Genomic DNA, 23100 nt, shown 5'->3' with positions numbered 1-23100 from the left:
TGAGGGGAAGTTACTGTTTGTGAACCCACGTTGGAGAGTGTCCTGGCGGAAAAAAGCCCCTGTACTAGGACACTCGTGGGAGTATCCCTCTGTGTGTGTGTTCAGGCAAATGAATCAACTTGGGGATATGTCCCGTGCGGCTGGACTGCTTATCGGTGCACTGTGGCTGTGGAGGGAGTGTCTCCAAATTTGGGACCCTGGAAGGAGGTCGTTTCAGCACTCCAGGCTGGGAGCTAGGGGCTTGCGCTGGTGGAGAAGGTGGAGAGACGCAGAGCGATTGGCCCTGGGTTCAGCAAGTAACAGCCCGCGGGTCAGGGGCCGGGGGCGGAGCTGGATGCCCCGGGGGGCGGGGTCGGAGGGGGCGGGCCCGGTTAGAGGGGTGGGGCCGCCGAGGCTGCAGCAGCGCGGGCCGGGCCAGGGGGCGCCTCGCGCGGCAGCGGCTCGCTAGGGCGATGCAGTGAGACAGGACCGGCCGGCGGGCGGGCGCGCGCGGGGCGGGGGCCGCGGCCGCGCTGCAGAGATGTGACTTGAGGCCGAGAACCAGCAGGAGCGTCGGCACTACGAGGCCGCGGGGGTCGGTGAGTGCGAGCCGCGCCGATGGGGTGGAGGGCGCTGCTAGGACCCCAGAAACTTTTCCCGCCGTGGACTTGGGAGAACTGGGGAGTCTGCTTCTTGTGCCCTTCTAAGCCCCCCGGGGGGTTAATCTGCTGAAGGAGATGAGGGATGGGGAGGGGGGAACCACAGTGCCGCGGGAGAGGAGCCGCAGAGGGCGGGGCGGTGGGAGGGGAGGGCAGGAGACCTTTATGCCGGTGGTGCGGGGTGGGGGAGAAGAGGGTGCTGTGTACCCGGACCAGGTGGAGATCCAAGCCTCTGAGTAGGGTCTGGGAGCGACCGCAGGTAAAGGAGAGCTGGGAGTAGTGTGAGGGAGTCCAGCCTTACCCGAGTGACTCGTCGTGTGAGGAGAGCCGTGGGCAGGTCCGGGGTCGCATGCTCAGCCCGTGGGGGCTGACCACAGGGCAGACCGAGCTGCGGTTATAAGGACCGGGCTTTGGGGGTGAGCTGCCGCACCTGCTGCAAGGGCTGGGGGCCAGGCTCGCAACCAGCGGTGCCTGCGCACTACGGGACAAGGGGGGAACACTGCGGTGGGGAAAGAGGCCGAGCTGAGACCTGGGGCTGAGGGACAAATGAGGGACGGCTGCATTCAATGGCGGGGATTTGGCGTTTCTATTCCGACCAGGCTGGGGCTGAGGACTAGCCCTATGCTGTGTGGTGCGTTCGCAGTCCTTGGGGGACACCGGCTCCCAGCCCCGCACATCTGGGGATCCCTACCGCCCGCACCGGCCTGGGCCCGGGGGAGTTAGTTAGCCATCCGGGGAGCCGGGCGCCGACCTTGCCACAGAGGGCGGCCCCAGCGCAGCTCGCGAGTTCCTTCCCTGGCCCTCGCTCTGTCACACCGAGGCCTAGCCAGTCTCCCCCCTCCCAGCTCGTCCCCCGTTCGCTAAGGGGGCGGCTCCTTGGAGCGCGGACAAAGGCCCCTGGAGTGTGGCGGGCAGCGGCGTCCCTGTCTGGGGCCCCGGCCCACGCGCCACATTGGCTGCCCAACTGCGCTAGGATGGGGGGCACTTGAGCAGAGCCCAGGAGGAACTGGGGGTCCTCGAAAAGACAAGAGAAGCGAGGGAAAAGTGACGGAAGGACCTGGCACAAAAGCCGGGAACTTCGGCCAAGGAACCTTGATTCAGAAGTTTTCTCGGTGGGGTAGGGGCTTTCGGTGGATTCAGACTTCGAGCTTAGCTGCATGCAAATAGCATGTAAATAGAATGCAAATCATCATCTGTTGGTTGGGAGCCCTCCACGAGGCCAGTTTTGTATCTGCGCTGTGGAGTGAAGGGTTTTCTGTCTGTTCCCTGCTGTAAGTCTGAAAAGGGGTCAGCTGAGTTGAGAAGGAGAAAAATGGAAGGGGAAAGGAGTCGCCATTTGGGGCAGGCAGCAAGACAAGTAGTCTTGTTAGAGAAGCTTCAAATCCTTACTGCTTCATTTGTCCTTTCAGTAAATGTACCAGCTACAGAACTGGGGCTGGGGCGCTACAGTGTAGAGAACGGACAAGCCCCGGCTCTCAGGGCACTGCCCAGGTGGGTGAACAAATAAATAACTAAATAAGTAAAAAAATAATAAGTAGATGTAACTTCTAATTGAAGTAAGAGCTGCCAGGAAAATAAAACAGGAGGATGTCAAATTAAGTGATGAGGGTTTGTGTATGTAGGGAAGACTGTTCTCAGGAGTGACATTTTTGTGAAACCCGGCAAGATGGAGGGCCCACCTCTGGGAGATCTTGGGGGACCACTGTGCAGGCAGAGGGCACTGCAAATGCAAAGGCTTGGAGGTGGGAGTGAGTTTAGAACTGAACAAAGGCCATTGTGGCTCAGCTCCGAGGCAGATGTGGAGGGGGTGGGTGGGAGAGGGGATGTAGGAACCAGCCAGACCACGATCTTTTGGGCCACGGAAAGGACTTTAGGTTTTATTCTCCTTGGGCCAGTGAACCCTCAGAGGGTATTGAGTAGGAAGCCAAGAGCTCTGATTTTTAAAAGCTCCCCTGACCTCAACATGGAGATGGAAAGCAGCTCCCCTTTCATTCTGCCTCTGGGGATGGCGAGGCGCCGGGAGCCTCTGAGGGGCTCCGTCTGGCCTGTGGGCACCGCTTTGAGCCAGTCCTGTCCTGTGGGCCCACTTGAAGAGCAGCTCAGTTTTTAAAATTCACTCCCCTCTTTGAGGCAGTTCTCGTCCACCTTAAGTGGCCCCCACCCAGAGCCCTTGGCCCCATAAGCACTTCACACAGAGCTTCCTGGGGGTTCTGAGTTAGTCACATTTTCTTCTCCGAATTACAGCCCAAGAGGAACCATCCACCCCTGAACGGACAGCCAAGGATGCAATTTGCATTTAAATGATTGCTTTTATTTACAGGATTGGAGCTGCTTTGCATATTCATGGATCATGGAGCTTGTGTTCTGGCAACCCTGTTTACTAACCTAGGAGGGTTATTAAATTCAAGGGCCCCCAAATAGGCTGGTGGTCTGGGCAGCATTAGGAAATGAAGATTATGAGATGTTGTAACTTGGAAAAGATATCAGAGGGCGAGACTGTGGGTCTGGGAAACAGTTTAATGTCAGGAAACCTTGTAACAGTTTAATCTTGCAGAGCAGGAAATGCACCATCGGCTGGCTATAACGGGAGTGGGCTGGGACAGAGTGTAATGCTGGGGTGCGTGGGGAAGACTAGCTCCACAGCCTCATCCTGGCCTTCTGCCAGACATGGGGTGAGGGCCTAAACCAGAGGTGCAGTGTAAAGGCCTCGTGTCAGGAGTTGGGAGAAATGAGTTCTAGTCACAGCTTGGCCTGTGAATTACAGTAAGCCTCTGGCCAAGCTGCCTTACCTCTCATTTTCCCAACAGGAAGGACGATGGAATCATGATTGTCTTTTTAATAAGCAGGGATCTTATATTCCCTGTGTGCCAGGCAGCTTGGGGAGTATTTCTCATGTACTTTTCACACTGGCTTTGTGAAAGTGGCACTATCTTTATCTTTTATAGAGGAAGAGACTGAGGGTCAGAGAGGTTAAGTAATGCTCCATGTCACATAGTTAGGTCTGGCTTCACTCCCACTGAGGTCCTCCATTCGAGAGGAGACTGATGAAAGTGCAAATTCTGTGCCAGGCATTCATCCAGGTACCAAACTGCAGACTATGCCCAGGAGTAAGAAAACCCCCTCCCCGTCTGCTCATTCTTTTTCTTTCCCTTCCATGTTCTAGCATCCCCCCCCCCCCATATCTTATATCTCTTCATATGGATGGTGGGTAGATGGGGACACTAGTTCCCAGGAGAATGGCCAGTGTCTGGTCTCTGAGGGTCCTCGCCTTGACTTTGTGACAGAGAGACCCGGTTTCAGGGCTCCCAGGCTGGCCTGGGTTTGCCATGGGAAAAACCACCTTCACAGTGAGGCTTCTGCTTAGAGCGCCTGCTTTGGGGATCAGGTGAGTTTAGAGGTTCCCAGGGCAGACTACCACCAAAGGCATCTCCCATTCACACCACCTCAGGGGCCTCTTTGCCTGGTGTGATGGGGGAGGCTGGAAACCAGTGGTGGACAAACACCTGGGGGAGCCGCCTTCCCACGCCATCTCCACGGCAACTGCTCCTCCTGGAAAAGCGGTCAGCAAAGTTGATAATCTCTGATGAGGGAATATTTGCCAATCATTTCTATTTATTTAATAGACAATTTATGTAAGTGCTTACCCTGTGTCAACTACTGTCCTAAAACCTCATTATTATTTTCATCACAACAACCCCACAGGATGGGGACTGTTAACACCCCTCATTTGCAGAGGAGGAAACTGAGGCAAGAAAGGTTAAATCAGTTTGCCCAGGGTCACAGGGGACTAGCAGAAGGGCAGGGGCAGAACTTGAAACCGGAAGATCTCTCTCGGAAGTTCGCCCTGCTTGGTGATGAGCGGGGCTGGGAGAGCTCACCGGGCCTGTGGCCTTCAGGCAGGCAGCACTGTCCTCACACAGGGAACCTTGCCTGCATTCTTTCCAGCCTCTGCAGGCCCCAGCTCGTGGAGAAATGGAGCGTGCTGCTCCACCACCTGCCGGAGGCTTCTGGCCCCTCTGCGGGTGGGGGGTGGTGGACAGAGAGAGAGAGAGAGTGTGTGTGTGTGTGAGAGAGAGAGAGAGAGAGAGTGTGTATTTAAGAGCCTCTGAATGAGTCACATTTCTGGGAGCTTGCCTGGCAGCAAAGGTAATTAGTATGTGAGCCGAGGCTTGTGCATTCGTTCACATTTGTTCATTCCTCCTTTTGAGGAGCTGCACGCCTACATCCCATGGGTTTGTTGCCATTTATTCATCCCGTCCCAATCAGCCTTGCCTGCGGCGACTTGAAACCTCTAATCTGGCATTGTTCAGTTTGGGATTCCTGGAGAACCGCTCTTTTGGTGGGAGGAAGCACCAAGTGGCCAATGCGGCAGCATGGGGCTTACCTGACAGTGGGTGCCGCCTGCTTGGTCTCTGGCACGGTTGGCGAGGCAGGAAGTACTGTGGCTGTGGCTTCTGGCTTCCCCGGCTGCGTGTGTCCAAGCGTCTGAGCGCACGTGGAGCTTGTTTGCCGGCTTGTTGAAAGGGAGGGGGCTAGGCTCGCCCCCTTGAGAGTCTGCATGTCCACGGAGCTCCCAGGTGACACTGTGCTGTTGGCTGTCTGAGGATCAAACTTTGACTTAAACCTTTCAGGCCATCAGTTCTTTCCTCTGTAAGACAGCAGTGAGAACACCTGCCCTTTTGGGGTAACATGAGGGTCGAGACCACGTTTACCAGTTCATTGGTTCGGCAGCTGGGTTGTGAGCCCTGCCCGAGTGCTAGCAAGTCGGTGCAGAACAAGACACACAAAGCGCTGGACACGGGAGGAGCGGGGGAACAGACCAGAAGGGTAATAAAATATTTGAAAATGTAGCACATGCTACAAAGACAAAAATCAGAAGTACTGGTGTAGAGCATAGAGGGGGACAGGAGAGACTGGCCAGCAAAGGGCTCACTTACCAGGTGACATTTCCAGAACCCAGGTCTGCAGTAAGAGCCCAAGTAACAATAGTCCAATTGTTTGCCGCCTGGCTCCACCACTTTCTAGCTGTGTGACCTCCAACAAGCTGGCTGACCTCCATGTTTTATTTCCTACAAAACGGAGATGGTAATGGCCTCATCGTGTGGTTGTGCAGGTGATAAGGCATTTGTATATGTGATGTACATAAAGGTGTGCCTACAGTGCGGTGAGCACTATGAGTTAGGTATTGTCATTGTCACTCTGGCAGTAGTAGGAAACCCTGGAGGGCAATTCTGAATCCCCCAGAAATCCTGGATGAGCCAGACTCAGCTTTGTCCTGGGAGGCAGTGATCAGCCCTCTTGATCACCCTAGACGTTGTTCTGTAGCGTGGAGTGGCTGTCACCTCCTGGGCATCCTTCACAATGATAATGATGCACTAGAGACCACTGGATCCCACTGAAGCCTGGCTGCCATTGGTTGCATCCACATGCCTAGACACTGGGTAGGGAGGACTTCCTGGAAGAAGGGGGGGCCACATGATGTGGGAGGAATCATAGAACTTCTTTGTTGGCAAGTAACACAAACCCAGCTCAAACTGGCTTAATCCAAAAGCAGGGAAGTTTATGGGCTGGATGAATAGTGGCTGGACCAGGAGTCTGACTGCTAACGTCTGGGGTGCATCCTCACCCCTAATTTGCTTGAGTGGAATGCTGGGATGCATGTTTAAGAAGCAGCTTTTGGGGCGCCTGGGTGGCACAGCGGTTAAGTGTCTGCCTTCGGCTCAGGGCGTGATCCCGGCGTTCTGGGATCGAGCCCCACATCAGGCTCCTCCGCTAATGAGCCTGCTTCTTTCTCTCCCACTCCCCCTGCTTGTGTTCCCTCTCTCGCTGGCTGTCTCTATCTCTGTCGAATAAATAAATAAAATCTTTAAAAAAAAAAAAAAAGAAGCATCTCTTGCCAGATGCCTTCTGCTCTGAACCCGCCTTCTCTCATCGAGAGGCAAAGGTGACGATCCCTATGGCACCAGGCTCCTTCTCATTTGGCGGCATCAATAATTTATCCCAGTCAATGGCTTCACAGCCAAGGCAGGATCAGAGCTGCTCCTGGAATCCTGTAAAGGAGCAGAGAGGGGGAGAGAGAGGTGGTCGATACTGCATTTAGTTAAGGAAGCCCCAGGGAGGAGCCGGAGCGGCATGGATGTGGCTGATTATGACCTTGCACAGGGGTGGAGCAAAGGCGGCAGGTCCAGCTTGAGCTGCCTGGAAATGGGCCTCCGAGCAGAGCTGTGTAGGCCGGAGCTTTCTGAAGGGCTGGCTCCGTTCAAAAGAAGAGCTGGTGGCAGTAGGGGCAGAGGAAAGAGTCCCAGTGAATGAGCCTCTCATTCATTCAGCATCCACTAAGCATCACCTTTGTGCCAGCCCGAGTGCTAGTGCCCGAGTTCACACCAGTGCTGTCATCCTGGCGATTTTGCATCCCCACCCCCACAGGGGACATTCGGCAGTGTGAAAAGATTTTTGGGTTGTCACGTTTTGGGGTTGGGGGAGTGCGTGTGCTACGGGCATCTACTGGATAGAGGCCATGGGTACGGCTGAATACCCTACAATGCACAGGACAACAGCCCTCACAGCCAAGAACAGTCAGACCCGAAATGTTAAGGACACCAAGGCTGAGAAGCCCTGGTCTACCTCGGTGGACCAGACAGTGTCCCTGTCCTCCTGCATCTTGCAGTGGAGAAAGACAGGGGAAGGGCAAGAAGGGAATGGGAGAAGCCAAGGAAATAGGCTAGGGAGAAAAAGACTATTAGAGCAAAGAAGGAACTAGACAAGAAGCTCTGGTGAAGAGGAATGGGGTTGTGACCTTGGCCAAGGTCTGAGAGGGTAACATTAGGGTGGGGGTGAGGAGCAGTTTTCGGAGCAATGGGCTTGGACTGGGAGCGGCAAGATGGGACTTCGGTTAAGCCCATTTGCCGTAGCTGCTGTGTGGAGTCCAGCTTTCATGGGGGCTTGAAAGAGTGCCGAGGGGAATCCTGCAGCCACCGTGGGGGAGACAGACAGGGGTGCAGTGAGGATGGGTTCTCTGGAGATTTTGGGAGGAGGTATGAGGGCCAGGGAAAGGGCGATAGTTAATTTTGGATACACTGTGTTTGAAATGAGGACATGCTTCTAGGACCCGGGTGGTATGACCTTGGGCAAGTGTCCTAACCTCCTGGAGACCCTGTTTTGTCACCAGTGTAAGGACTGGATGTGCCCAGTGCCTGGCCTAGAGTGAGTCATGGGTAAATATTAAGCTGTTACCATTGAGAGACTGGAAAGAGGCAGTGCATACCATTCTCAGCACAGTGCTGGGCTCATGGCTGTCTCTTCAAAGTTTTGTTTTCGTTCCCTTTTTTTTGAAGAGGTCAGACATAGCACAGAATATAAAAATCAAAGAATACAAAAGAGTATACAGAGAGAGTGAATCTCTCACCCTCTTCTCCAGCCACTAGTGATGATGATTCATGATTGTTCACTGTGCCAGATCAAGGCTGCAGATGGGAGCTGAAATCAGGGCCCTGTACCTCCGCCCACCACCCCCCCCCCCCCCCCGCCGCCCCAGGGGCTGTGCTGTCTGGAGAAGGGGGTGCCTTTTTCTGACCTGTCAAAGGTGCCTTATGGGCCAGCAGATTCTAAATGAGGGGGGTCTTAAAGAAGTCAGGAAAGTGGGAATCTTACAGTGAACTGCTCTTTTTCTCCCTCCAAACATCTCCCCTGTCCTCAATCTTCTGGAACATTTCCGGTGTCAGAGAGAAAGATGAAAACCCACCAGGTGCTCGCCTTCCTCCTGCTCGCCGTCATCGCCTCCGGGGCTTCGGAGAACGCCAGCACGTCCCGGGGCTGTGGACTGGATCTCCTCCCTCAGTACGTGTCCCTGTGCGACCTGGACACCATCTGGGGCATCGTGGTGGAGGCGGTGGCTGGGGCGGGCGCCCTGATCACGCTGCTCCTGATGCTCATACTGCTGGTGCGGCTGCCATTTATCAAGGACAAGGAGAAGAAGGACCCCGTGGGCCTCCACTTCCTCTTCCTTCTGGGGACCCTGGGCCTCTTCGGGCTGACGTTCGCCTTCATCATCCGGGAGGACGAGACGATCTGCTCGGTCCGCCGGTTCCTCTGGGGCGTCCTCTTCGCGCTCTGCTTCTCCTGCCTGCTGAGCCAGGCGTGGCGCGTGCGGAGGCTGGTGCGCCACGGCAAGAGCCCTTCGGGCTGGCAGCTGGTGGGCGTGGCGCTGTGCCTGATGCTCGTGCAGGTCATCATCGCCATCGAGTGGCTGGTGCTGACCGTGCTGCGCGACGCCAAGCCGGCCTGCGCCTACGAGCCCATGGACTTCGTAATGGCCCTCATCTACGACATGGTACTGCTGGTGGCCGCCCTGGGGCTGGCACTCTTCACGCTGTGCGGCAAGTTCAAGAAGTGGAAGCAGAACGGGGCCTGCATCCTGGTCACAGCCTTCCTCTCCGTGCTTATCTGGGTGGCCTGGATGACCATGTACCTCTTCGGCAACGCCGAGCTGCGGCAGGGAGACGCCTGGGGCGACCCCACCTTGGCCATCACCCTGGTGGCCAGCGGCTGGGTCTTCGTCATCTTCCACGCCATCCCGGAAATCCACTGCACCATTCTGCCAGCCCCGCAGGAGAACACGCCCAACTACTTCGACACCTCGCAGCCCAGGATGCGGGAGACGGCGTTTGAGGAGGACGTGCAGCTGCCGCGCACCTACATGGAGAACAAGGCCTTCTCGATGGATGAACACAATGCAGGTAAAGGGGTCGCCACCCTGCGCCATTAGGCTCTGGGCCCATGTGCCCCCAGAGGACTCCCTTCTTCGTCTCTAGCGGGGATTGGTGTTCCCCGGGGCAATCCTGGCCGATGGGAGCCCGCACACATTGGCCCCTGTGCGGTAACTGGCCCAGAGAGGGATTTTTATTTGGCTTTTTTTTTTTCCTATCCGTTGACAACTAATTTAACATCAAAATCCAGGTTTCTCACCTCTTTTGAAAAGTCAGCTCTGGCAGTGCTGGGTTGACATTCCCACCTGGCAACAGTGGTCTGGAGCTGATGGGAACCAGTGTAAGCTGGAAGGTTCTACCTCTCAGAAGTTGTGGCTGCTCCTTTGTTTTCATTTTAATTCCAGTGTAGTTAACATACAGTGTTCTATTAGTTTCAGGGGGGACAGTGTAGGGATTCAACAGTTCCATATATTACTCAGTGCTTATCAGGAAAAGTGTATTCTTAGTCCGTTTTGCCTTTTTCACCCATCCCCTCAACCCCCAACCATCTCTCTGGTAACCATCTGTTCTCTATAGCTAAGAATCTGTTTTTTGGTTTGTCTTCCCCCCCCCCCCTTTGTTTTATTTCTTAAATTCCACATATGAGTGAAATCATATGGGATTTGTCTTTGACTGGCTTATTTCACTTAGCGTTATACTCTGTAGATCCATTCGTGTTGTTGCAAATGGCAAGATTTTGTTCTTTTTATGGCTGAATAATATTCCATAATATATATATATACTACGTCTTCTTTATCCATTCATCTGTTGATGCACACTTGAGCTGCCACTGTGGAAGACAGAATGGAGGTTCCTCAAAAAATTAAAAATAGAACTACCCTATGATCCAGTAATTGGATTGCACTCTTGGCTATTTACCCAAAGAAAATGAACCCTAATTCAAAGGGATTTCTACATCCCTATGGTTACTGTAGCATTATTTACAACAGCCAAATTATGGCTGTTCCTTTAGATGGGGATCCATTTCATGTTTACCACACTCCCCACCACTCCCTATTGCACCCTGACCCAGCTGCAAAATATATTAATTCCCTGGTTACCTAGAAGTGTTTGAGTTTGTAGTCCTGGTGCTAGATGGATGCAGGGGATACTGGGGGCAATGCTTGTGGCTCCCCACCTCCGTCATTCAGGAATGTATGAATTGGTCCCTGGAGTCAGATGCCCAGATTCAGGTCCTGCCCTCTGTACTTCCTAGATGTGTGGCTTTGAGCAGATTGCTTTACCTCTCCGAGCCTCAGTCTTTCACATCTGTAAAATAGAAATAATGAGAGAATGTACCACTAGAAGTAACATCCTGAGGGTCTCCCCCAGGACCTGGCATGCTGGATGTGTGTGTTGGTTGGGTTCCCCTGAAAACAGAGCCTGAGACTTGGGTACAGCTGGCTTACCCGGGAGGTGTTCCCTGCAAGAGAGAGGGGAGGGATAACCAGACCAGGAGGGCAGAAACAACCAGACAAGTACATCAATGAGTTGGTTACTGCCGTGGGCAGCTGGGGCTCGGTCCTGACAGGGATACATGTAGAATGAGCCTTAGACTTGACCTTCCAAGTCAGGAGCCTACAGCATTGGCCACCAACTCCTCTGTCGCCCACCATCATGTATATCCTGTCACCCACTCTCATTGCCATGTGCCCCATTACTCTGGCTAAATCAGTGCCGCTGGCTTCTGAGAGGTTTGGTGGGCACTCGAAGTGGAGGCTGCCTGGGTACCCAGGACCGTGCATCACCCCTGCAGTGGGATTCAGAGGTGAGCTAGAGGACGTGGTGCGGGCACACACTCGGAGTCCCTGCTGTGGATGCTTCCGCAGTATCTGTTCGAGTCATTACTTCAAGTGAGTCGGCTAGGTTCCCAGCACTTGAGATTCAATAAAATTGCAGAGGCTGTAATAATAATAATAATAATAATAATAATAATAACTTTAACAGTAGTAGCAGTACTGATTACCTAGTATAGTCCTTGCTTACTGAGCGTTAACTGTGCCAGGTCCTCCCTTGCTGCACCCAGTGAAGCAGGTTCTAGTATTATTCCCATCTTATAGATGAATAAATGGAGATTCTGAGAGGTTCAGTAACTTGCCAAGGACATTCAGATAGGAGGTGGCTCATTCCAGATGGTCATGGTCCCCTTTTCAGTGCTCCTCACCCAGGCAGCTGGGCAGTGTTCACCGGCCAGTCATGACTGCAGAGTCAACCTTGTTGGGTTGATTGCTGAGTACATCCTGCCTGTCCCCTGCACACAGAGGGGAGCACATTGAGCCATCAGATCCTCAAAGGTCACCCAGAGCCCTCCCCACCTGCCCAGGTTCCTCTGTGCCTCCAGCTCCCGAGCAGACCCACAGGAGGGAACACCGATGGCCCCACCTGTGGATAGGGCTAGAAACCCTGGTGTGGTCTTTAACAGAGCTGTTTCAATCTTACCAGAAAGTCCCAGACCAGCAACCCCATGTTTGTGAAAGGATTTAGCAGGAATGAGTGTCAGCTCCCCATGTTGCCAGGGCAAGATGGGGGTCAGAATGGGGATCATCATCACTGGGAGCCCAGAAAGGCCTTCCAGAGAATGTCACGAGCAGAGGTCAGGAGCCTGGCTAGTTCCTGGGGTCTGGTGGAACCACCTCTTCCCTGGCTCCCCCGGAACAGGGTCCTCTTTATGAGACCCATGGGCACCCCCTGGACCTCAAAGGTAGTGGGAACTTCTGAAGTGGATGTGCACTTTTGTACATTCATTGGGGAATTTTTGTCTATCACTTTGTCAAATTCTCAAAGCTGTCTGTGACCCCCAGAAGGCTAAGAATCAGTGTCATTCAACCTGATGGTCTAGTTTACTTGCAGTGAAATGGCGATGCTAGAACGACCCAAGCATTAGGGTCTTCAAAAGTAAGGCTGGCTAACCTGTAGTAGGTGCTTACTGTGGACCAGTTACCACTCTGAGCATTTCAGTGGCTAATGTCATTTAATCCCTACAATAACCCATTGATGTCCACTTTGCAGACAGGAAACTGAGGCACAGAAGGGCTATGTGTCTTGCCTAAGAGGCAGAGCCAGGGTTTGAGCCCACATAGGCTGGTTCCAGAGCCCCAATGCTTGATTCGTCTGCCACAGGATCACTCATCTCTCCTCAAAGCACATTAGTGACCCTGAGCTCACTGATGTACCAGATGACTTGGGCATTGAGGAGACAGGATTTATCAGTTCCATTTTATAGAGCAGGAAACTGAGGTCCAAGGCCAGGCAACTTGTTTAAGCTTACACTCTAAGAACAGGGAGGGGGGATGTTGGTTTTCCACTACATGCATTTTTTTCTTGAGAGAGTGCAGCCAATCCTTCCTATCCACGTAAGATCTAGAGATCAGAGGTATCTGGGACCCAGGTGAGAACCAGCTATACCAGGGCTGGCACACTAGGTGATTGGGGGGGGGGCATCTAGAAGTTTCCCCCACCCCCATCTATTTCACACTCTGACAAATTCCAAAGCCAAGTAAGTTGTCTTTCTGTTCCCCCCCCTTTTTTTTCCAAAATAAAACCAGTTTTATCATACCATTTTGGTGACAAAAAAGAGAATAATCATGTAGAAGTTTCAGCAAGTAAAAATAACAAAAATTGCTCAAAATCCCGTTGCCCAAAAGCAGCTACTGCTGTTTGCTCCCATCTTGCCAGACATCTCTCAGAGAGCACACAGTCTGTCTCCTTCCCTCCCTTTCTCCCTCTCTCTCTCACACACACAGTCCCATAGACTGGTTCTAACTTACCTGTACACTTGGGCAGCTTAGAAAAAATTACCAGTGCCTGCCCCCTCGTTCTGACTAAGTCTGTTTGGGTTTAGGTTTCTTAAGCTCTCCAAATGCTTTGAAGATGTAACCACTGATCTACATAGTGTTCTGCAGTGTATTTGCTTAAATCAATATTGTATCATGCATGGAGGCCTTTCCAGGTCAGTGACTGCAGAGCTATAGTATCTTTTTCATGATGCAGAGCTTTCCTTGGGCACAATAATTTATTTTTCTGATCCTCAGCTGGTGGATATTCCACTTGTTTCTGGCTTTCCGTATAAGTAATGCTGTAGTGAACATTTATCTTTGTGCCCTTCATCAATTAACTTCTTGCGAGAAAAAAAAAATCCCTGGACATGCGTAAAAAAGAGTCTGCACATGGGGCGCCTGGGTAGCGCAGTCGTTAAAGCGTCTGCCTTCGGCTCAGGGCGTGATCCCGGCATTCCGGGATCGAGTCCCACATCAGGCTCCTCCGCTATGAGCCTGCTTCTTCCTCTCCCACTCCCCCTGCTGTGTTCCCTCTCTCGCTGGCTGTCTCTCTGTCACATAAATAAATAAAATCTTTAAAAAAAAAAAAAAAAAAAAGAGTCTGCACCTTTAAATCTTGATAGATACTGCCAGATGGCCCCCTAAAAGTTAAACTGATTTACTGCCTGCCCCCCCACCCCACCATTTCATAACTGTATGAGAGCCCCATTTCTTCACTCACCTTGGATGTTGTCAGACTTTGTTTTAGTAGCCTTGTTTCGGATCCTCCCAAATGTGTGCCCACCAAAATTCACATGGGACCAGGCAGGATGGGCCCCAGGCAAAGCCAGTTCCCTCAGAAAGCTCACATGGGCTAAATTGGAGTCCTGGCTAGGATTGCCCTTGTTCTAGAAACCCTTGCTTTGCTGGCTGGGGGACATCTGGGCATGTTCCCTAGCCACAATGAGAACAACTGTTGTCATCTTTGGTGCTGACCTCAGCTGGCTTGTATTTTAGGGAAGCAGGCCCCATTAGGGGCCTTGCCCAGGAGTTACAGTTGGCCCTCTTTCTTTTGCATTTTAGCCAACCAACCTTTTGGGCTCTCTTCCCTGAGAGTCAATCTCTGACGTCTTCAGGAGATGGGAAGGGCATTCCCCAGGTGGCCTGTGGCTCAGTTAAGCCCCAGTGGCCTCTGCTTCCAGACTTCCTTGCCCCAAATGAGATCCCAGGTATATACCACTTCATCAGCCTCCTGCTTATTAATAAGTATCAGCAAGGCATGAGGTATGTGATAGAAGATTAAAATGCACCGAAGGATGTAGCACCTCAGATCACATCTTGGAAAGCGCTAATGAGGCATATTAAATGTTAACCTTTCAAAGGAGCAATAAAGAACATTCTTTCTTTTAGGGGATTTGGGCTCTCAGATGTCATTAGGACCAAGGGCTCTTTAAACTCTGACTCTTAGCTTCCCAGTGCAAGGCCCTGAATCAGCTTTGAGGGGAGGGTCAATCTAACTTCACTTGCACAGTCTGGATAGGAGAAGGCTGGCATTCAACCTAAAAACTTAGATTCCTGTGGGGACGCTCTTATGGGTGAGCCCTGCTTGCCTTTCACAGTGACCCAGGTCAGAGTGTGGTGTTAGATGCAACACTTGTAGTTCAAGTAATACAAAATCTGATTTGAACTGCCTTAATTAAGCAGAACCAAAACGACAACAAAAACCAAATGTACTGGGGCTCGGGCTACAGGAATCATTAGATCAAGGACCCTCGGGTGATGACTAAATTTAATCTTTCTCCATCTCTTGGCCCTGTTAATACCATGGCAGCCCACAACTCTAGACTTACACAGAGTCCCAGTGGAAAAGAGGAACATTTCCCAGGATGCTTGAGCAAAAATCCCAGAGATGGCTCTGACTGGACCTAATTGGCCAGGTTGAAATCATATGCTAACCTCAGGCCAGGGTAGAAGGAGGTCATAGCCAACACTGGGGCCAAGGCACTCACAGATGGCCGGGAGAGTCGAGCCTTTGTTTCTTTGAGGAAAATGTGTTGGGGTCAGGTTCCCCACCACGGCTGGCCAGGTCTGTGCATTATAAGGAAAGCAGTGCTATTTCATGTTCCCTCTCTTCAAGCAGGTGTAGGCTAGGAATTGAGACTAGTAAGAGCCCATGAACTACCTCCTCTATCCCCTGGTGCCCCTCCCTGGCTCCCCCTTCTCTACTTCCTGGGAAAGGTATCTCCTTGCTTAGCTCATGCATAATGAGCTGCTTGAAGGCTTGGATGGAGCTGCTAACGCAAAAGAGGTTTACCTGTGTCTGGAGACTTTCATTCCCCACCGTGCCTCAGTTTCTTTGGTCCAGCTTGAGCTGAGCTGCCCCTCTCTAATGTCACTTAAACTCAAGTTGCTTCTAAGTAACTAAGTGTGATGGTTAAAATCAGTATTTGAAACCAGCATCGTGTGATGGTTAAGAACATAGGTTCTCTGCCTGGTTTTTTGAATGCTGGTTCTGCCTCTTTCCAGCTGTGTGACCTTGGGCTAGTAACTTAATCTCTCTGTGCCCTGTGTAAAGTGGAAATAATGAAAGTACCTACGATGCTAGAAAGCGGACTCCCTGTTGAGTACGGAGCCCGATTGGATGTGGGGCTGCACTCGGGGCTCCAGGTGGGGCTCAGTCCCAACACCCCTGCCATCATGACCTGAGCCAACCGCGAGATCATGACCTGAGCCGAAATCAGGAGTTGGAGGCTTAACCAACTAAGACACCCAAGTGCCCCTCTTCGGAGAAGACTTTAAGTGAGGCTTTTCTTGGCAAAGCAAGATTAGTGCCTTCAACGAGAATGAAAATAACAGAGTCCGTGTTACAACTGAGACGGACTTTTGTTTTTATAGTGCTCCTACATTCTGTATCAGTTTTTAATAGACTATTTTTTAGAGCAATTTTAGTTTTACACAAGTGAGCAGGAATTACAGGGAGTTCCCACATGCCCCTATTATTAACAGCTTGCATTAGTGGTACATTTGTCACAGTCGATGAATCAATATTGATACATTGTTATTAACCAAAGTCCACAATTTACATTTTAGAGGTCACTCTTTTGTTTGTACAGTTCTACAGATTTGGATGAATGGGTAATATCACCTATGTACTATTATAGTATCGTAAAGAATTGTTTCACTCCCCTAAAAATGCCCCGTGCTCCACCTGTTCCTCACCACCCCCCCCCCCCAATCATTAGTCTTTTTAATTTCTCTGTACTTGCGCCTGTTGCAGAATATCCTAGTTGGAATCACACAGTATATAGCTTTTACAGACTGGCTTCTTTGACTTCGCAATATGCATTCGTTTTCTCCATATCTTTTTGTGTAGTTTGGGTTTTCTTTACAAAAAAGGAAATTCAGATCTCTAAAAGTACACAGCAAATAGGAAACGCCATTTACCCACCTCTCTTAGGTTAAAAAGTTCTGACATATTTTGCCATCTTTGCTACAGCTGTCTCTTTTTTTCCTGTTTAGAAATACCCTGCCCGTGGGGGTTGGAGTCCCTGTGTTCTCTTCCCCGTCACTTTCCCACGAAGACGGCCTCTATCATGTACTTGATGTCCACATTCTTAGGGTTGTCAGCCTCTGTGTATCCAGAAGCAGGGACCGGTGTTGAACGGTGTGATGTTGAACTTGACATGAGTGACACTGTGTGGTGAGAGAGGAGACCTTTGAGGGATGCAGAGGGGCTTCCTTGTCACCCATGGCCTGCAGGGGCAGGGCGGGTAGAGGCTCCACCATGCCCCCCACCCTAGCAGCCTGCGCCCTGGATTCTACAAACTTCCCAACCCCACTGAGATGGGTCATGCTCCAAGAGAGCCAGAGAACAAAGCCCCTTTGTGACTTTTGTTTTGAATCTGGCTTGTGACAATGGGGAGGAATGGGGAGGGGTGTGGGGGGGAATGTGTGCCGGGAGCATGCTGTTGATGCAGGGGAAGAAAACAAAATCGTGGGTTGTTTTTTGTTTTTTGTTTTGGTGTTGTGTTGCTGCTTCCTACCTCTCTCAGCTCTCCGAACAGCAGGATTTCGCAATGGCAGCTTGGGAAACAGACCGAGCGCTCCGTTTAGAAGCAATGTGTATCAGCCCACTGAGATGGCCGTTGTGCTCAATGGAGGGACTGTAAGTATTAAGAGGTGATGTTTTGGCCGGAAGCCCAAGAGCGGTCAGTGTTGGGGGCAGCTTCAATGGGGGCATACTGCTCTGTGGAGGCTGCTTACGGGCCCTGCACACACACTGGCTCAAGTTGACACCCCTTGCAGCTAGAATGCATGCAATGCTTCCATTTCTCTTTCCCTATCTACCCCCTTTCTCCACACTCAGAAGATCCACCTATGTTTAGTAAACCATCTGTGGATTCGTTCGAAAGAGTCCCTCTTTCTTGGGGCTCCTCGTACCCAGTGAGTTCTGTGGCTTTCATTTTGTAGGAGGTGCCCCCCCCACCCCCAGAGGCGACTTTTAGGAAAAGCCCAGAGTTGTGAACCACCCCCCCCAACAGATTTTCCTGACATCCAACCCAGTGTTTCCCCCCTCCCCACCCTCCATCCCCCACACCGCGCCCCCCACCCTGTGCCCCAGCTGGGTACCGGGTTCCCCCACCTCCACTCCTTAAAAGATGTCTTAAGAAATTGGAGTGATTATCATTTCTCTTCTGCGAGCACAAAAACAGGTTTTACTATCTGATGCCAAACAGACCTTCAGCAGAATTGTCATTGTTTACATTTTGCCTCCGTGCAATTACATCATTTTGTTTCTCCAGCAATCCAAAGACACACTGTCATTCCCACATTTAATTTCCAAACATAGCTACATGCTTCTTTCAGAAACAATGCATCAAGCCAGTTTACACATGTAAATTGGACTTCCATTCCTATATCATGTGCCAATTCCATAACTCAGCCTGAGCTTTTTTTCTTTTCTTTCCTTTTTTTAATATAAGTCGGGGATGGTCTTTGATCTCTGGGTTTTCCTGGCCTTTTGAATGGTATGCAAGGCATTGGTTTGCACTGGTTTGGAACAGGCTCAAAGACAAATAGACTCACAGATTTGCTTTCTGAAAACCCCCTGCCATCCCTTGGGCTGTTTTATTGTCGGGTGCCAAGAAAAAGCCTGACTCGAAAGCATTCGGCCTGTGTGTTATAATAAATAATGTTAGAAAATGGCCCCATCAATCACTCTTAAGCCCTCCTAGTCTCTTCAAGGCCAGTGGGCATAAAAACACCATGGACTTCGAAAAAAGCCAAGTGGGTTTCTGAGTGAGGAAACAGCCATTTGGGGTGCATGATTACAGAAAAGGGGACCTGGCCTTCCCAAGAACAGAGCAGCATCACACACAGCGGTTGCTGCTTTTCTTGGGAATTACTCAGCCTGTTAGGAAAAAGCAAGGTAACTTATCTTTGGCACATTGTTAACGAATTGGTTTCTGATGTTGATTTTGCAAAGCACAAAGTTCTTAGTGTGTTATCCTTGTTTCCAGATCCCAACTGCTCCGCCAAGTTACACTGGAAGACACCTCTGGTGAAAGACTTTAAGTTCCAGAGAATAAGAATCTCTCTTACCGATTTTATTCCCTGGCTGTGTCTTTCTTGAGGGAGAAATCGGTAACAGTAGCCGAACAAGGCTGCCTCACAGCCAGGAGATCTAGAAATCCTACACAAGGGGATTTCGTGTAAATGTGAACACTGCTGAACCGAAAAGCTAACACCGACTGCCCTCCCGTCCCCTGCCACACACACACACACACACACACACACACACACACACGTAATACCAAACCAACCTCAATCCCTGCAAACTAAAGCAAAGCTAATTGCAAATAGTATTAGGCTCACTCGAAAATGTGGCTGGGAAGACTGTTTCATCCTCTGGAGGTAGAACAGAACCAAATTCACAGCCGGTGGGCCAGGCTGGTGTTGGTTGACTGTGGAGGTCCCCACACCATCGCCCCTCCCCAGCAAGTGCTGGACCCCAGGTGGCCTTTTGGAGATGACTGTTTCATTGAGAGGACTAATGGGGACTTTTCCACCAGCTTGCCTGTTGGTTTGCACATTTCAGGGGGGGTCAGGAGCAGTTAAGGAGTTGTGGGTGAGATTCCAAGGTGAGGCCCAGCCGAATCACGGGATGAGCTTTACAGCCAGTAGTGGGGGAGGGACCAGGGCATGTGCCAATGAAGAGAAGTCTATTTGGGAGTTGAAGTGACCATCACATTTAGAAAGTGGTGACCCACCACTGTTCCCTCTGTGGGCCTCCTGCTGCAGGTCTATGGCAGAAAAGCAAGCCCCCTCTCCCTCCTTGGTGGAGCCACAGCGATATTCCGCCTGGGACAGCAGTCTCTTTCCCTTGATGAGCTCCCCCTCGTCCTGCACTTGCCAGTGCACCCCCCGCCCCAAGCCCTTTCCCAGTTTTATTCCCTTATTCATTTTAAAAGCTCAGATGGGCCATCAGCTGACAGGCTCCCCCCAGGGTGGCAGGCCAGAAGGCAGGTGCCACAGCAGATTTTCCGCGATGATGGCACATGGCAGGGCATCCCAGGGGAGAGATGACACTCCGCTGCCTATGCAGTGAGTTCTCAGGTGTTAGATGTTGACGGAGTGCAAGTGCCAGGGATGGGTGGAGCACTCGAGGGGTTCTTGCTGCTTTTGGAGGGTATGTGGGACATGTTTTGACTTGGTTTTCTGTAAGTTCCATGAAAATGGTTCTCTTCAAAGCCCATTGTTTCTGTCATGGTTTCCATCTGTCCTAAGCAAGTCATTCCTTTGTTATTTGGCATTTCGAACATCTCGGCCATTAAAAGCCCCATGTTCTCTGCACTGTTTGGCCAGCATAATCACTAGCAGTGATGCAAAGCAAAGAGTTTTAACCTGACGGCATGAAATGTATAAAGAGGGTGAGTCTTTTGGCATATGCTCTAATGACTATATTGCTTTTTCTATGAAACAACCCATAAGCCTTTAACCTTTAAAGAAAATGAAAAAGGTTAGTGTTTGGGGCCGGGGGGGAACTGACCTCTTCATAAGCCAATATGTCTGAGCTGTTTTAATAAACCTTCTGATTTTTCTCAAGGCCCTAGTCTCTGCTGTGTCCCGTCCTCGCCACAGTTCCCCTCCCCCCTGCAACCTCGCAGAGCAATGGGGTAAACGAGGCCAGTTTGGCCATCCCTACGTGGCCCTCCTTCGAGTTTTCCTTCCAGCTAGTGCATTTCCTTGTGTTGCCACGCATGAGGAAAAAAAAGCATGGCACCAGAATGCCACCCCTACCTGACCTTTGGGAAACAGCCCCACCCCTGCCCAGAGCATGTGCTTGCTTCTAGAGGATCAGATTCCAATCCTCTCTCGAGGAGCGTCATTGGTGGACTGGAAAGCTGGAGTACTGGGGAGGAGAGGGAGGGAAAGAAGCTAGGACCCGGGGTGGGGGTGGTGGCTGCATGCAGACCCAGGATTGTGAAAATACAGAAATCTCCAAACGCCTCGGTCCAGTCCGATGAAAAACGACAGCAATACACATTCTCGTGCCAGGAAATGGTTGCTTACCCCCGCTCTCTGGAGTCCTTTGGAGCTCTCTGATCCCATCAGTGATTCCGCCTGCAAGAGCCCCCCTACCCCCCTTGCAGAAGGGGGCAATTCACCCGATCGTTTTCTCTCTCAGTTCTTGGTGGTCCAGGCGTATAAGGTGAGCACGGCGTAAATGGCTACAAGGGGGAAAGTAACGTTTCACCGACATAAAAACGGAATCAACTTTGAGCCATGGGAAAGAAACCTCACTTAATGAGACCTTTTCTCCCTCCTTTCTTTTTAAATCTTTGATACGTTATTGCACTTCTGGGTTTTGTTTTATTTTGGCTTTAAGGTTGAGAGTGGGCTGGATGCCCTCCTAACGGGGCAGAGGTGGGAAGTGAGGGCAGAGAGCAGAGAACGGGTATTTTTCTAATGACTCCACCTGAAGGGAACAAAGAGGCCCCTTTGCCAAGAGACTGTGGCCACCAGCTGCCCCCACAGAGCAAACTAAATACAAAATCAAATGGCACCTCTGTTTATGTAAACAACACCTGTTGAGGGAAAATGACCTGAAGGAGAACATCTGTGATCAAAATACCTAATTGTAAGCACAAATCTTTCTGTGTCCAGTTATTAAAATCACTCTGGGACTATAACAGCCACGCTTGTCCCCCCTTTTAATAGAAAATGGTCATTCTATCCTGGATTTCTCCACTGGATATGGAGGGTGGGGAGTGAGGGAATCAGCTCAGAGAATTGACAAACTGGGAAAATCTGGGGATCCCGTGCTTTTAGCACAGATCCCATCAGGGCCCACTGAACAAGGGTAAACTTGGAGTGGTCTTCTAGGTCGGCCAGTGCTGAATTAAACCCCAAACTGAAAGGGAGCGTTGTGGCTTTTATAATCCAATGATGCAATGATTATACCAGCTTACAAGAGTTCTCAGCAGGTGCTTTTTATTAATTGATAAAGAGCTAAGGCTCGTTTTTGATAGATAATATATATTTATTAAATGTATTAATGTGTGTTTTATAATGTACCTTCATCCTCCCCTGGCTGACTGTTGCATACTTATTAAAAAAAAATCGTTAAAGAAATTTCAAGACAATCAATGTGTACCATAAATGACTGTATATACATATTACAAATTTAAAGGTTGTAAAGCATGGGCAGATAGGTTTTATTTTCAAAATGCTGTTCTTAACACAAAAATAAAGGCTTTACTATTTACTTAAGATGTGTGGTAGCTTGTCAGAACCACCCAGAATAACTACGAGGCTTTTGGATCTGCCTGGAGGCTAAGTCTGTGGCATTTTGAATGGGGGGATCCTGGTTAACAGCAAACTGCAGAACAAATGAGGGTAATGAGTGAGCTCACCCATCAGATGAGGAACTTCCGATAGTACTTTGGGGACTCGACAACCAAGTCCTTTGTCTGTTATCGTTGTCTGGGTTTAAGTGTCTCGACTCGTTGGGTTTGCGGTCAGAGTTAACAGTCAGTCTCCTCTGGAAATGGTCATAGGCAATATGTCTTTTTTATGAAAAGAATACTCACCAGATAAACTTAAAACCCATGGCAGAGGTTTGGGACTTAAATTTAAGTATCGATCTTTGCAAAGGCAGCCAAAAGTGGGAAACTGGTAAGTAAAGCACTTCAACGTCTCTTGGCACTAGAGTTCGTTGTACATTTTAACGGCGGTTGGTGGAGAATATATCTGAAGCACTGAAGAAATAATAATGGATAAAAGAAGAAAACTTGGGGATAATGCAGAAAGTCATGATCAGGACTCTCGTATGATAAACTATACGCACTAAAGCATGTTTGCAACAAATCCTATCTTGTGCAGAAAAGATGCTGTATTCACATGTACCAAATCTAGTCGTTAAAAAAATCAACAGAGAGGAGGCATAATTTGTACATTTTCCTCACGGGTCACTGAAGCTCCGAAGGGAAAAGATCACACTGGTGGTTAAGGTGGTGGAGTCTTAGGTGCCACTTCCCCCTCCTCCTCCATTTTGCATTTCACTGCAAAGAAATGAAAGAGAAAGTCAGAATCGATTTGCGTACCTAGACAGACTTGTCATTTTGAAAACAGCAAACTTTGACTTGTGAGATCCGTGACACCAAAACCCGCTGGCCACCCACTATGGTTCTGGCGCCACGGAACCCCCGGGGAAGAAGACAGGGCCATTGTGCTCCAAGGACAGAATCTAAGGCTTCAAAACCACGTAATGTTCATGGCCATTCTTCCCCCCCCGCCCCAGTTTTATTGAAAAATTATCAACATACACTACTGTATAAGTTTGAGGCAGACAGCAGGATGGTTTGATTTGCATATCTTGTGAGCCAGTTACTAGAATAGGTTCAGCCGATCCCCATCTTCTCATACAGATACAATAACAAGAAAAGAAGAAAGGGAAAAAAG

At 50.5% G+C, this 23100-nt stretch overlaps 2 protein-coding genes across 5 annotated transcripts in view; one reads left to right on the top strand and one right to left on the bottom strand.

The window, feature by feature from the left end:
- The first annotated feature begins 416 nt into the window (after positions 1-416).
- Positions 417-21904, top strand: GPRC5B (G protein-coupled receptor class C group 5 member B). 3 transcript variants are annotated; one of them, XM_026520219.4, is made up of 4 exons: positions 417-578; positions 8360-9373; positions 17190-17302; positions 18657-21904. In XM_026520219.4, exons 2-4 carry the CDS (start codon positions 8368-8370, stop codon positions 18699-18701), a joined length of 1164 nt encoding a protein of 387 aa, XP_026376004.1. In that variant the 5' UTR covers positions 417-578; positions 8360-8367; the 3' UTR covers positions 18702-21904. The 3 variants fall into 3 exon arrangements, with proteins under 3 accessions (XP_026376004.1, XP_026376005.1, XP_044247455.1); XM_026520220.4 differs by lacking the exon at positions 417-578 and adding an exon at positions 817-897; XM_044391520.3 differs by lacking the exon at positions 417-578 and adding an exon at positions 2030-2129.
- Positions 21659-23100, bottom strand: part of IQCK (IQ motif containing K) — a 117341-nt gene continuing 115899 nt past the window's right edge. For both annotated transcript variants that reach the window (XM_026520222.4, XM_048224687.2), the window contains one exon: positions 21659-22700. In XM_026520222.4, the coding sequence (XP_026376007.3) occupies positions 22645-22700 (56 nt within the window). In that variant the 3' untranslated portion in view covers positions 21659-22644. The remainder of the gene's footprint in view (positions 22701-23100) is intronic.

Source organism: Ursus arctos, unplaced genomic scaffold (genome assembly GCF_023065955.2).
Source record: "Ursus arctos isolate Adak ecotype North America unplaced genomic scaffold, UrsArc2.0 scaffold_2, whole genome shotgun sequence".
NCBI lineage: Eukaryota > Metazoa > Chordata > Mammalia > Carnivora > Ursidae > Ursus > Ursus arctos.
This window is presented reverse-complemented; position numbering and strand designations above follow the sequence as displayed.